Source organism: Tinamus guttatus, unplaced genomic scaffold (genome assembly GCF_059628265.1).
Source record: "Tinamus guttatus ecotype Peru unplaced genomic scaffold, ASM5962826v1 Tinamus_guttatus_pri_ptg000509l, whole genome shotgun sequence".
In the NCBI taxonomy this organism is placed as follows: Eukaryota; Metazoa; Chordata; class Aves; order Tinamiformes; family Tinamidae; genus Tinamus; species Tinamus guttatus.
In genome coordinates, this window is record NW_028289043.1 from 1,199,082 (window position 1) to 1,213,945 (window position 14,864).

At 37.7% G+C, this 14,864-nt stretch overlaps 1 protein-coding gene across 1 annotated transcript in view; it reads left to right on the forward strand.

Annotated features, from left to right (window-relative positions):
* The window catches only part of ZNF804B (zinc finger protein 804B), a 232,698-nt gene extending 222,541 nt beyond the window's left edge, over positions 1-10,157 (forward strand). Inside the window, exons 3-4 of the mRNA XM_088533557.1 lie at positions 3,784-3,914; positions 6,452-10,157. Of these exons, the coding sequence (XP_088389683.1) occupies positions 3,784-3,914; positions 6,452-10,115 (3,795 nt within the window). The 3' untranslated portion in view covers positions 10,116-10,157. The remainder of the gene's footprint in view (positions 1-3,783; positions 3,915-6,451) is intronic.
* Positions 10,158-14,864: the final 4,707 nt, after the last annotated feature.

Sequence of the window (14,864 nt, forward strand, 5' to 3'; positions counted from 1 at the left end):
TCAGTTCCACATTTGCAATTGCATCAACTTATTTGGATCTCCTGATGATTCATCCCAGAGTTCAGGAGGAAAAGAACAGGTTCAGTAGATTGTGAGTGGGTCTTAGATAGGGGGGTCAACATCACTTAAATATGGTTATATAAGTCTATTTTTCCAAAATAGCAAATATTACTTTATTATCATTTAATATTGTCTGTGGGTATTTATAAAAAAAGGATGGGATATGGCAGAGTCTGTGTACACACACATAGAGAAAAAAAGGCCTGGAAAAAGAATAGAACATGACTCTAAAAATGAACTATAATTTCATGGCAATTATATTTGTAGCAGATGAAGGACAAAACACAAGATTTCTATTAAATAAATCATAATTTATTACAAGTGCCTATATCTGGATGCCCAGTTAAGCACCTAATTACATGAGAAATGCAATTGCCCATGTAAAGCAATGTTAATTTTCCAGCACACCTGCTGGGTATAGATTTCTCCTGCTGGTACCGGCTCAGCTTCAGGCTGTTGTGCGCCACCTCCTGAAAATATTTGTGTGCCTGTCAGGAGCCTGACGGAGATTATTGGTGAGGAAACCTGCAACTTTGTGGGTTCAGTGTGCAGCCCTGTTGTCTAACCAGCAGAGCTGACAAGTTTCATTAAGAGTCATAACTGGAGCTCTGGCGGAACAGTTTTCTTGTTTTGATGAGGGGATGTGCTGGAGAGACCCTTTTGCTACTCAGGCAGTGGATGCTGCTGATTGCTTGGATTTCACCCCCGTTGATGTCTTCTCAGATGTGCCTCTCTCTATTTTTAGTATTTTTTCCCCGCTTCCTTGACACCTGCTGTATACCATTAGAGAGCAAAAAAAACACTGTGTGGAGTCCTATTCTTAGTGTTGGTCCATTTGCTTTGTTGATTATCATCCTAACTGTCAAAGAAGTGAAATGGCATTGCTTTGCAGTACCGTGCTGCACAGTACCAGCTTTCACATTGCTCTTTGTTTCCTTGACAGGTAGAAACTGTTTCTGTTTTTCCTCATGAATGCCTTATGTGTGATACCAAACAGTTCATGGTGACAGCTAAAACACAGCAAATGGCACTAAAGGACATTTCTCAAATGTGTTTCTTTGCCCTTTCTTCAAGTGGAACACGTTAATAAGGCTACCTATATTTTTCCACGAAGGATAGGATCTTTACAGTTTAAATATATTTACACTCTTGTAAATATTTCTTAGATGGCAGAAAAATGTAGATTTGTTCTGGGGAGATTCTCTGATTCATCCTAAAGCTTCAGACACATTGTTGAAAAATAATTTTCTTTTGTAGACCAAAAGGTAAGTCTTATATTAGACTTATTTTTCTTGTAAATTGCGGAGAATGAGGAATGGTGGAAGGAATGGAGGTCACATCACCATGTAATAGGCCTGGCAAGTGGACAGTGAAGGAGGAGGTGCAGGGGGACAGGGAAAAGCTAAGGCTGATGTAACGATCATTCTTCTCCAAGGAACTGCAGATCAAAGAGCTTTAAAGAGGACTTTGCAGATATTCTGTGTCAGGGTCTTGTTGGGAGATGTATGGGACATCAAATCTGATAGAAATGTTCCAGAGAAACAAGCAGATTTGACAGATTTTAAAAATTCCTGAGGAATGGAGTTAAACTCTCAAGAGGCCCCAGACAGCAGAGTTCTGGCCTTCTCTGCTGCTTGGGCAACCCCATCCAAGGGAGTTTGTCCATATTGAGTAGTCAGGACAGTCATGATCACCTCAACTTCCTTGGGCAGCTGATTCCCATGTAGGGCAGTTCTGAGTAGCTCCAGATCAGTGCCTGGAGGCAGCTGTCTCAGGATTCATAAGGTTGAGTCCTCCAGCTTTTATTATTTTTCATGAATATTTGTGGATTTTTTTAAGATCCTGATCATGTTTTTTAAAACATGTATGAAGGAGAGCGGAAGTGACTATAATGGGAGAAACCCACTGTCAGTTTCCCAGTGCTCTTTGCAGAGTATAGCCAAGGACCCTGCGTGGCCTGTTCTTCCCAGAGCAGTGGAAGAAGTCTGTGTACCAGGATTTCTTGCTACTCTGTAGCATTATGGCATCACCAGTAACTGGATAACTTCATATTTCTCTAATTTTAGCTGGAGAAAATAGAAGCTACCATCTATACTGAACAGTAGTTTCTGCCTGTTCAGCTACTACTATGAGTTAGATCTTTCTCCAGAAAGCCATCATCCCCCAGGCACTCAGTTTCTCTCTTACACCTATTAGCTGAGGACACTCTGCCTTCAGCCCCTTTTCTCGAACATAGATTCGTGATGCCCAGAGCTCTGTGCAGACACAGTAGCCATGTACCTGGTAGCTTATCTGCCCTGAAAATACAAGCCTGTTGGCGGTGTCTTCAGAGGCACCCAAGTGCACAAGAGGTCCAGGCAATACAACGTGATACTTTCCTGCTATATTGCTGGATCAGCCTGCAATTTATCCTGCTCATGGGTTGTGCTCTCACCCATGCTCTAGGTAAACAACCGTGTGAGATGAAGCTTTGGATATTATTCTTCAGGTGCTGGTGGTCAGATAGGCAGACATAGCTGCTTGTAACTCAGCAGCAATTTAAAAAAGACTGATACAACTGGCTTTTTTTCAAGAAGAAAGCTTGCAAAAAGTAGCTCTCTAGGCTCCACGTAAAGTTTGGCATTTCCCAACATTGGTACTACAGTTTAGTGTTCACAGAAGTGCCTAAAGTGACCTGAAAATTGGAGGACTAGTAGATGCTGGACTTCTCAGTCCTGGTCTCCAAGGTGTGCAGTTTGGGGAACTGACTAGACACACCGTAACCAGCTTATAAACCTTCCTTCCCATGAAAAGTAGAGCACTGAGGGTGTTAGGACCTGCTAGGACATGGGGTGGGGTGGCTAAAGCATAGAAACATAGACCTGAACTAGGAGCTGCAAAGTGATCTTGGGTCATAAGATCTGATTTTAGGACCCTCTAGGTCCTAAAGCACACAGTGAACTCAAGGCCAAGATAGGACCAAGAATTTTCAGTTTTTAACACTTTTTTTGTTCTGTATTTTCTTCTTTTTACTTTCCTTTATGCTATTAGTGTGCAAAATCACCTAATAAATAATGTAATAACTGCAAAGAAGTTTGCTTTCTCCAGCAGGAATTATCTGACCTACAGACATATGAGGTGATCCAGAAAATTTGTGGACATAACCATAAAAGAATTTTCTGATGAAATCTTTCAGACACTAGTTTTCTCCCTTGAATAATAACTGCAGTCTTAAAAACCCACAAAACTATCACAGACACACATATACATCCAAGTATACATCCACAAATACAGAGATTTATAAAATCTACTTCACATGCAAAAGCTCATTTTCATTCCAATATATGCCTATGGAGTAAAGTTCGACTGACTGTGTTCAGTCAGAAAATTCCTAATGAATTAAATGGAGTCTAGTTTCATGTATGTATTTGTAGGCAGCAGAAGACACGTATATATAAAGAGAGAACATACCTCAGTATCAAAAGCTGCATCTAAGAAGTTATTGTAATTATATGGGTATACATTAGCTAATGTATGTGGCACATCTCTGTAGTAAGAGGTGATCATGTTGTTTTGTTAGGTAAAAATAACATTTTAAATATCTACTTAAGACAATAGCATTTTAAACATATTTTTATTCTCCAATAACATACTAGCTTCACTAAAAGCACATAAATTGAGTAAGAAGGAATGCATCTGTTATGTGTTTATTTAATTGTCTCTCTTTTTGTTCTTTTTGCACAGAGATTGAAAGATTTAAAACAAAGGGAATTTGCTAGAAATGTGGCTTCAAAGTCATGGAAAGATGAGAAGAAACAGGAAAAAGCACTCAAGCGGCTCCACCAGCTCGCAGAGCTACGGAAGCAGTCAGAATGGCAAGTATTTTTAATTTATGTTATGTTTAACACCCTTTTCCTAAATCCCAGAAGAAATCTTTGGATTTTTACTCCTACACTCAATAGTGTACAGAGATTGCCTACACTGTAACTTGCCTTCAGTTATCCGAAAATCCAAATGTTCCTGTTCTGCAAACCATAAAATTGAAAGTCCCTGAATTAATTACTTGGCATTTGAAGGTTTGTCTTTTTCTTTCCTGTAGACAGTTAATTTAATCTGTTCTGAACGGAGTGGTTTGAAAATGATTTTATATCACCATTTTTTTCTTATTAAAACTGACCTGAATAATTAGTATAACTGTCTTATCATCTTTACAGTGAGTGAAAGAGAGAGGAAAAACACCTTTTAGCACTTCTCTAGTCTGTGAATCATTCTCATTACTTCTTTTACATTGAGATTATTCTCACAGTTTCTCTGTAGAGTATCATTATCTGAATGAAAAACAAGTAATTACCTCAGTTAAGTTTACCCAATACTGTTAGCTCAACTGATGAAAATCAAGATAAAGTACAAAGTTTGCACTAATAAAGCTTTACGCTTTAGAAATCTCCTTCGCTTAATGGCACTAAATGCTTCAGTAGAATAGATTGCCACCAGACCAATTGTTTATGTTAATCTATGACCATAATGGGTTAAGGAGATAACTAAATAGGCATCGTTTAAAATTCATATGAAGCTTACAGTACCCTGGAAAAAATAAGATCCAAGGTTTATTATAAACTAATTTTGGTTTGTGTAATTGCTTTTGAGTAATCTGCAGAAATATAACAGTTTAGTGCTAATGTATCATTTTTATGGTTAAAACTCTATTTTCATACAAACTCGTTGAAAGAAATGCAACTGCCTGTGAGAAACGTGTTTGTGCCCATGTACTGAAGATATGGTCTCCAAAAGCCTGATAAGGTTGGTGATAATAAGAAGGCGAATAGTCAATCCAGAAGTTTCTCACAGAGAGCAAGGAGTTTACAGTCCCTTAGTGAAAGCCCAGAAAGAGAGCTCTTGCCATTCCTCTTTATTATGACCAATGGGATCAGAGGCAACTGAAATCTCTCCACTTGGTTTGGGGATTCCTGATAATTCAGGCAAGAGAGGAAGTCACCTTGACAAGCAAAAGTCTATGCACGACTGTTTTCATTCCTGCATAAACTGTCTCAGGTTCAAATAGAGTTCCTTACAACAAGCTAACACATTTTGACAACAAAATTACTGTTAATCTGATTCACACAAAAACTGAAAAAGTAGCTTTATTTTTGCTATTCCAAGGAGATTTTGAAAAGAATCTCCTCATATTCTGTTTTCTGCAAGAGATAATTCCTTCTTTACGCACAAAATGTGTTGAATTTGTATCTCCTGATGCTAACAGAAATGCAGATATAGACTCATAGTTTGAATTGACCTGACTCCAGGGGGTCTTTATGTCATCTCCACTGCTGGAGATCAACACATTTTTATAGCATTTATAAAGCATGCTAGCCTACCTGTACATAGCTGCTATGACAAAATGCCAGCTATAATTTATTAATACCTGATTAAAATATTTTCTAATATTTTCTATTTTATTTTTTTCTAATATGTAGTCTATTAACAGCAAATATAGACAATTTGACTCATGAATTTAAAATACTAGTTGGAATAACAAGGTATGGTGGTTAGATATGTCTCAGTTCTAATGGGATATGATGGTAGTCATTCCACTCTCAGATAATCTACTGCATGAAATAGATGATTTACCATCTGTTCATTAAGGCCTTCTTAGAGTAAGTTGAATAAAATAAAAATAAAAAGGTTCAAAATTGGAGAGTTTTGGGGAAAAGAAAAAATGTAATTAGTGGAAGAAAAATAAAGGGAGAGAAAACATGACAAAGTCAATTTGTAGTTGATAATGGGAGAACTGAAGTCGTCATTAACAATGTTCCCCCTGCAATATAAGATGATAGTCTTGGCATATCTCTTTGAATGTTTCACAAAATCATTTTACTGTAGAAGGATGAAAAAGTAAAGCAAGAATGTATTGTTTAAACATCATAGCTCCCTCTTCTCTCCAAAAGAGAAGCAGAAATTGTGCATTTGCCTTTTCTCTTATTGAGTCAGATTCTGTAGATCCTCTGGATTGAAGTCTTATTTTGTATAAACCACTATATCCCATTAAGGCATTGGGATTGACAATATGACAAAATTGACAATATTCACGGACTAGATTTTCACTGATATGAATTTGGAATGAAAAGCAATTTTGTTTACTGGGTATGTACCTGGGCATAACTGGAAAAAAAGAAAAAAAAAAGTGTTCATGTGCTGACAAGAAATTGCATCATTTGCTGTACAGAAAGATAATTTATCTTACAGAAAACCCCATTGCAGGGCTAAGCCACACTTCTAGAAACCCTCTTGAAACTTTCGGTTTCCCTTGTAACAGCAAATCTGTTCCTTATTTATCTGGCAGTTATTGTTAAACTTGAATCCTCTCATAGTTGCTTGATTAATACAGCAGTTTTTTAAATTTGTTTTCTTATAGCATGACAGGAAGTGGACCAATGCTTAAAGCCCCCAGATTAGTTGTGGAAAAGCATCAATCACCAGATGAAATTTTCCTATACAAGGGTGGCAAATTCGTGACTGGTTCTCAAACCACGGCCGTGGATGAAGGAAATGGTTTCCCCAGAAGCATGGTAGAGAAGCAGCAGCTTATCATTAGCAGACACCGGTCACCCACCAAGAGACTCCATGTGCTTGGAAATCAAGTCACACGAGTGTTCCCAGAGAGCGTCAGTCCTTCTCAAAGGACCGGAGTGTCTTTCTCATTCTCTAAAAAAGTCCCTTTGAAGCTTGAGTCCTCGGCCTCGGTCTTCAGTGAGAACTTTGAAGAAGGGAATGATTGTAGTGAATCCCCTAACCATAAAACAAAGCAAGCTCCTGGCACACTTTTGGAGGAGGATGTAAAAGTGAGCCTGGATAAAGGGCCACCTATTCCACAAGACCATATGGATTTGGCTAACACATCAAGACATGCAGCTGCCAAACCTAAAATGCTAAAGGAAAATGATAAAAGCAGTGATAGAGAATTAGAAGAAACAGTCAGTACTCATCCTTCATTTTCCAAAGTCAAAACTCAGCTTTCAAATTTGGATTTTTCTGGTTCACTTAGAGAAACAGAGCAAGACAGCAAATTGAATGAGTCTGAGCAATTGCTGGAAACGCTCGTTTCACCTTCATGCCAGACTAGCAATTTTTGTACACAGCAAAATATCTACAAGCACAGTAATGCCCACCTGCCTGAGCAGTTACCTGGGCTCCCAGCACAGCGAGCACCTGAGCAGGGGGGTGACAGCAACATTAATGGCAGTCCTGGGGAGGTTAAAAGAGAGCGACCTTTGGAGAGTTCAGATCTTGTCAGAGCTCAGCACGGGAAGATGGAAATGCATCCAAGGGAGACAGTGGTTGAAGATGTTAAGCCCCAAGCATTGCCTTTTCTTCATGTAGTGAGCAAAGACGGCAGTACTGCTCTGCAGTGGCCCACAGAACTGCTTTTGTTTACAAAGACTGAGCCCTGCATTTCATATGGCTGTAATCCATTATACTTTGACTTCAGACTCTCTTTAAACCACAGAGATGGTAAACAGCATGAAACAAGCAAAACAAGCTGTAAAGAACAATCTATAAATAAGAGTACAGATGAAAATGAAGCCTCAGGTTTAATAAAACACAAGCAAATGTCAAATGAACAAGATAATCAGTTGTTGAAACCAAAGAAGATGAAAGATTCCCTAATCCTAAGAAAGGCCAAGCAAAAAGCTGAGTCAGACATAGGGAAAGAAATGAATGAAAATGGTCAAAATTATGTTGCAGATTATTTGAATGAAAATATACCCAAAGTGCCTGCTTACCTTGATGTCTCACAAAAGGATGATATGAGAGAAAAAAGTCTTCATACAACAACATCGAGAAGATCTTTAAAGCATCATTTTCATGGCTGTGAAAGAAAGAAACACAACATTAGAAATGAAAGCATTTCCTTTTCTGCTTTTATGTCTAGGATTAAAAAATCTAAAACTGCAAAATGCCATTTGATTTATTCTGAAGAAAAACATGAAAATCACAATGACCACAGATCCGTTCAAGACTTGGCCAGCTGCAGTGGTGATGTAAGTGACAGTGGAAAAGGTTCTGGTGGAAGTTTCCTCAGTTTTAAACCCTGCTTGAACAACAAGTATTCAGAAAATGAAGGATGTGGAAGTTATACAAGATGCTGGAGATTCTCCTCTCCTCGGAAGTCCTCCTCTGACAGATATTCTAGCTATTCTGACACGTCGATGGGTAGTACAAGTAGCTACACAAGCAGTTCCTCTAGTCCCACATCGAGTAGTCATAGTAGAAATCATTTGCTTTTTTGTTGCAAAAGAAAAGGCAAGGCAGCTGAAAGGCACAAATGTAAGCACAGGAAGCACAACTGCATTTTCACTTCTCATGATGCAGATGAGGATTACCTTTGCCATAGTAGAAGTCAAAAAACTAAAGACTGTTTGAAGAAGGGCACAATTAAATATCAATGGTGTTCAAGACATAAAGTTTTACGCCACAGAGACAGATCTAAACACAGCAGACACAGACACCGGCATTTTGGCAAAGCGCATAGCAGAAGCAGAAGCTCCCATATTTCCAAAAGCTCTTCCGCCAGAGATTCACAAAGCAGTGACAGATCATCTAGTTGCAGAATATCTAGAGGTAGCAGTTCAGGATCCTTCTCAAAAGACAACTGTGAGAAAAACCAAAAGGAGGTTGCAGAAGGAGATTCTAATATTGAACCAGGAAAAGCTGAAACTCCACATTATGACTCTCTGAATGTAAATTGTCAGTTAAAAAAATGCTCTTCTGAAATCTTAGTAAAAGATATGGAGGGAAAAAGAAGGTCGCTCTCAGCCAAGCTGCTTTTAGAAAGAGTACAGTGCAAGAAAACCCAGGAACAAATGCACAGTTCAGAGAGATTTTCAAACAGTTGTGGGATAGGCTTAAAGGATCACTCACAAAGTGGTTTTGCGCTTCAGTTTTCGTCATCAGTAGATGACATGGCAGTGCTACCTTTGCCAGAGAAACTCCTAAGCATAGATAAAAATGATATAGGACATAATGAAGTCAGTTCAGTGGAAAACTGTGCAAACAAAAACAACTTTGAAGCTTCAGAGATAACTAATGTTGGTCTTTCAACAGGCACTGATTATGATAGTTGTCTTTTTAAAGACATTATTCAAATAGGAACAGGCTACCAGAGCCCAAGCATGAAAAGGAACACAGCAATAAAGGAACAATCCAATTTCTTAATTAACGAAGTACAGCCCTTTCTACAAAGCTGTGACCCAGTACCAAATGATTTCCCTGGTGCTTTTCCCTCTAATAGATATTCTGTTGTTGCTAATTCAACAGAGACCAAAGAACTACATGATGTAAACATGGACTTGAACTGGGCGGACGGCAGTTCAGACTCTCCTTGTGACAATGCTATGCAGAAGTACGATGAACCAGTACATGATCCAGATGTGTACAATAAAGCCACCTCCCCACCTTTAACGCAGCAGCCTATAACATTTTCACCAGAGGAAATAGATAAATACAGGTTGCTGCAGCTGCAAGCTCAGCAGCATATGCAGAAACAACTGCTGGCAAAACACCTTAAAGTTTTGCCTGCCCCAGGACCAGCTGCCTTCTCTGCAACACCAGCAGTTCCCACTGTCCCCATTCAGCAGCACGCTACTGTCACCACCATCCACCACACGCTGCTGCAACGCTTTGCTGTCTCAGCATCGGTGCATCCCCACGCCAGCCACCTCTCCCTCACACATCTCCATCCCCTCTCCCATGCACACTTCTCCCCCATATCACTTTCCCCTTTAGCACCAGCCCTCATTCCCACCCACCCTGCTCTGCTGACAGGACACCCCTTACATGTAGTCTCCACTACTCCCCTTCACCCTTCTCCACTGAACTTCCAAGCGTTGCCACATGCTGCGTATATCCCAGCCTTATTTGCACCACATCTGACTGCAGCCACTTCTGGTATACATCCAAATCCCTTAATTCATCCTTTATTCCAAGGGCAAGATCCCCATCATCATTCTTGTTCTAGCCAGACCCAACAGTTACCCACAATAAAAGAAGTTTTTGGTATTTCTAGCTATTTAAACTAGCCCACATGATTATATCATGGCTTCAAAAAGAAGAAAAATTATTACTGAGTATTCAATCACATATCTGAGGGGACATCTGTAGGGTTTTTCTGAGAGTACGTCAGCAAATACCTTAAAGTCCATATTCTGATTTCTACATATGAATGTTGATTAGGTTGATTGATATTGTGAGTAAAAGCAATTTAAAGGCTTTTCTTGTTGTTTTCACAAGAAGTACAGGGCCCAGCTAATGTCAGTCTGCCAGCCTGCAAAAGGTTTAGGAGGAACAGTCTGAAATGAAATCCATGGTTGTCATCAGGAGCAGGACCACAGCATCCAAGGACCAAGGGACCAAGAATGTCAGAAGTGGCTAATCATTTAAAGCAGTTTATTGCAAGCTTGAAACACCTCAAACACCTTTTTTTTTTTTTTTTTTTTTTTCTCTGCATATGTATCTGAAGTCCCTGGTCCAATATCCTGGCCAAAATATACTGGAGAACCTAATTCCTGATGAGTAATGAGTTACACTGGCAAAAGAAGGTGACAACAACATCTCAGTTGTAGTGATTTTATAGCTGCTGTATGTTGCTTAAACAGTGTAAATGGTTTGTAGCCTGGACACAAGCACATATCAAAAATGTTCTCCTGTAAGGAAGGTGTAATGAAGCATTTTGCTGGCACAAGCAGACTACTACATTTCTCTCCCACACAGGCATAAAAGGGCAAAAAAGCAGATGAAGTTCTTTGTTATAGGGGCTGTGGCATTTGTGTATGCTAGAGGTGGGATTTAGGCACCCAGAACTGCAACAAGGCTAGTGCTGGGCTGGAACCTCAGGAAGCCCTGGCTAGCACTGCAATACCTCTTTCTTGCCAAAAAGATGTATGTGGCAGACTCTTGCCCAAAAAATGTGTGAATATATTTAGCTGCCCTTCACAAGCATTATTCATGGAAAATTCTGTCTGGACAAAAGTCATCCCCTCAGGCTCCTAGTGAAGGAAAGGTTAAAATGTAATATTTCTAATACTCATATTGTTATTTTGAAGAAATGCAGCTCTGTAGAGGACTTTACTTAGGGAAACTCTCATTTAATGATAGGGTCACAAAGTTGGCTGGCCCTGTAGAATCCTGATGAAACTCAAAATCATCAAAGTACTCCAAGCAGAATGTGGCATCAGGACAATTCCCAATCCTTCAAGGTATATTGGAACTAAATAAAATTTCTAACACAATTTCCCAGCAGAAACAAACCCTTAAGAATGAACAAAAGGTTGGTAAAACAAACACCCTCAAATTTATTTTGGTTTCATTCACAGCTGATTAATTTATTCCTTAAAAATATATATTTATAGTCTTGTCATTTTGAAATTACTTATATCTCCTCTTTAATTTTCCTTCTTTCAACTATAGGGAAAATTTTATAGAAATGACTGCATGAGAATTAAGGAAGTCAGAAAGCTTTTTTGGAAACGATGTTAAGACTAAAGACTTCCATGTTTTAAAAATACTCTCTTTTGTTATTGGGTGAAAATGTTTCCCAATTAGATCTGAATTTACACATAATTTCTGCCCTGTGGAAACTTTATTTTCTATGAATCTAGCACATGTCACTGAATGCTACTTATCATCTCGGAATATTGGTACTTACTTGTTCAGAGTGAGTGCCGTGAATCAGTGGATCACTTTAAAAAAAAAATAGTTATAATTCTATATAGATAAAAGGTTGAAATTGAGCGTTTTCAGGAACAGATCAACTGCTCTGGAAGAGGCTGGCAGAGCTACACAGCCAGAACCCTCAGTTTAGGACTGTTACAAATCTAAAAGATGTATGCCCTGCCTGACATTTTTTAAAATTTCTTTGGGCCACTTTTTTCTCATTCAAGATAAATTAAGTGCTATCATTGTCTCTAATGGTTCTTTTGAAAACTAAGTTGGCAATGCTAAGTGAAAAAGTGGAAGGAAAGAAAAGACAGGCTATTCTTATTCTTAAATATATACATAGACATTTTACATACCTGTTTTGTACAGGCATCAAAAGTATTAACAAAATTCATATGGCAAAAAATCTATGGCAAGAAACCCAGCCAAATGAAAGCTAATGGCATCCTATTAAGTAGATCATTTTTAAAAACCCATTTCATTACTTATATAGCTTTCCTTTAATGTATACAAAAGAAATCCAGGAAGTCCATGGATTTTTTTTTTATAACAACAGAGAAGATCTGGTAAGGCAAATGTATAGATAATAAAATTTTAATTTAATTACAATGAACAATGAAAATTGAGATCTTGATAGGTACTGTTGGAAAAAGAGAGATTAAGAAGGGATAGAAACAGCAGAACAGCGAAACAGTCATCACACACAGAAGGGATTTTCTTGAAGAAATGTGTTAAAATTATCAGCACAGCTGAGCTCTGCTTGCTGCTGTAGTTATTTTTCATCAGTAACTTGTTATAAATATGTAACTTTATTCTTATTAAAAACATACTTGAGCCTGATGAATGGAGCCATGCTACAATTCTGATTTTATTTGAACTAATTTTCAAAAAAGTTACCTTTTCCTGGTGGCAGAGATATATACACTCTAAGCTAGTAATCTCTTTTAGCGTGATTGTATATTCTTGATGCATAATCCAAGGAAATAGATTGCCCACACTGTAAAATTCCAAGAAAAGTTTCTTGAGTATCACAATGATGAACCTTCAATTTTTTTTGGTAACTGAAACACTTCTGGAAAACATTTAACATGTATATTTGTTGGGCAAATTTGCATAAAAATGCAATTTGACCAGATTGATTTTAACGGTGTTAAATTTATATTAAAACTGAATAATACTCTGGCTAGTATAATATGTAAACTAGTAATTTTGTTTTGTATCCTCTGTATAAAGTGTTTTATATTATACAGTAGCTAAGTGAATTGCACTATTGTACATGCAATGCGGCTTTTTTTTTAGGTTATTCAAGGAATTCCTGGGAATGTAGTTTATTGCAATAATATTTTTTTTCAATAAAAAAGCTTACTGGTATAAAGTGTGTCAGTCATGTATTTTTAATGTAAAGCATACCAAAAGGCAGCAACATAATAAAATGCAGAATGATGCAAACATATTCTGTATTTTAATCCCAGAAATGAAATGCATTTAATTCATCCCTGTGGCTATAATCCTGAAATTTCTTAGAATGTTTCCTAAAGATTTTAGTATGTGTTACAAAAGTGGGTTGTTTAAATGGAACTGAAAATAAATATTCCTGTAAAAAAAAAGATTCTATTTATGTGGTTTTTGCAAGCAACTTTAGTAGATCAACATTCTCTTGGATATTTTTATGCACTAATCGGTTTATTTAGAATTACACTCATAACTCGTCAGGTTCACCAAATAATGTCTTCAAGCTACAATTCTTAAGCCTGGATAGAAAGTCCATGACAAACATGTTGACACTAGGACCTAAGAAGCTGCTATTTTTTTATTCTCCTTTTAACCATTCTGTAAAACCTACTTCTTTCATGATACTTATGAGAAGCTTGATCCTTGTTTCCCTTTTACCTAGTCTTTTTACAGTTTGCTTTTTGAATCTTGTTCTTTCGATCTTTCTTTTGTATTGTAAACTCTGATGGAGGACTTTGAGCTTTGTTATTTGGTTACTTGGCTTTGAAGTTCTCAGGCAGTGTTGCTATACAAAGAATAGCTGTAAGACTAATTAGTGCCATCAGTGAGTAGTTTCAGACATTTCATATCGCCAGGTGAGTATAAAGAATGAGATAAAGAAAAACCATGAGCCTGGGTAATGCTCTGGATAAAACTGTCTTTCAAGGTCATGTGACAGAAATCATAAACTATGAGGTCTGTCTACACAGCCAGAAATAATTTTACCATTCTATGGGAAAAAATGAATGTATGATGCCGCGTCATCTTGTGAATCAGGCATTCAAGAAAATCTTGAAATCACAGCAGATTGACAGAAGCAAAATCAATACTTGTATGTAAAATGCATCTAATTCCATTCATTTTTGTTTATTCATCAAGTTGATTTATGAAAAAAAAAAAAGGAAATTCAGAATTATATGGACAAACTTTATTAAAAAAAAATGTGGAGTGCCTAAAGGAAATCCCCTCTGACCAACCATCTATAGTATTAGTTTTTAGTTACAGTGGCCTTCTGGCTGAGGTGAACTCTCAGCTGCCTGTTGCTGAACTAGATCAGAATCACACGCACACACTGCTTTTGGCTAGGATGTGACATGTGGAGAAATGAAGCTTTCCACAGCTTCCTATTTCTGGTAAAGATAGATACTTTTCCCAGCTGGCAATGCACATACTTATTCAAATAAGCAGCTGTCATTCACATCAGTTTTTCAACAAGCAAAACCTATTCTGTTCTGAAGAACCTGCACACATAATCTGGGCAGATAAACATTATACTTTGCCAAGGCTGAATCCCAGGCCTATTTGATAGCTTCAATCTAACTTAAACTAAAACATTTTTCATTGTTTACAGCACAATTCGTCTATTCAGGCCTAATCTACATTTGAACTGTTACCTCTTTGCAAATGAAACAGCAACGGTTTGCCATTCTTGGAGTGTCCCTTATGATAGACTATACAGAGAAAGCAAATATACATACAACTTAAAAAATGGAAAGCTTAGTACAGCTGATATTTAGAGATTAAAAAAAGAAAAAACAAAACTACTTGTAGCTACTAAAAAATCTCACAGTGCAATCCCTAACTGTAGTAAGATCTGGATATCGCCTGCACTAAATGGGATC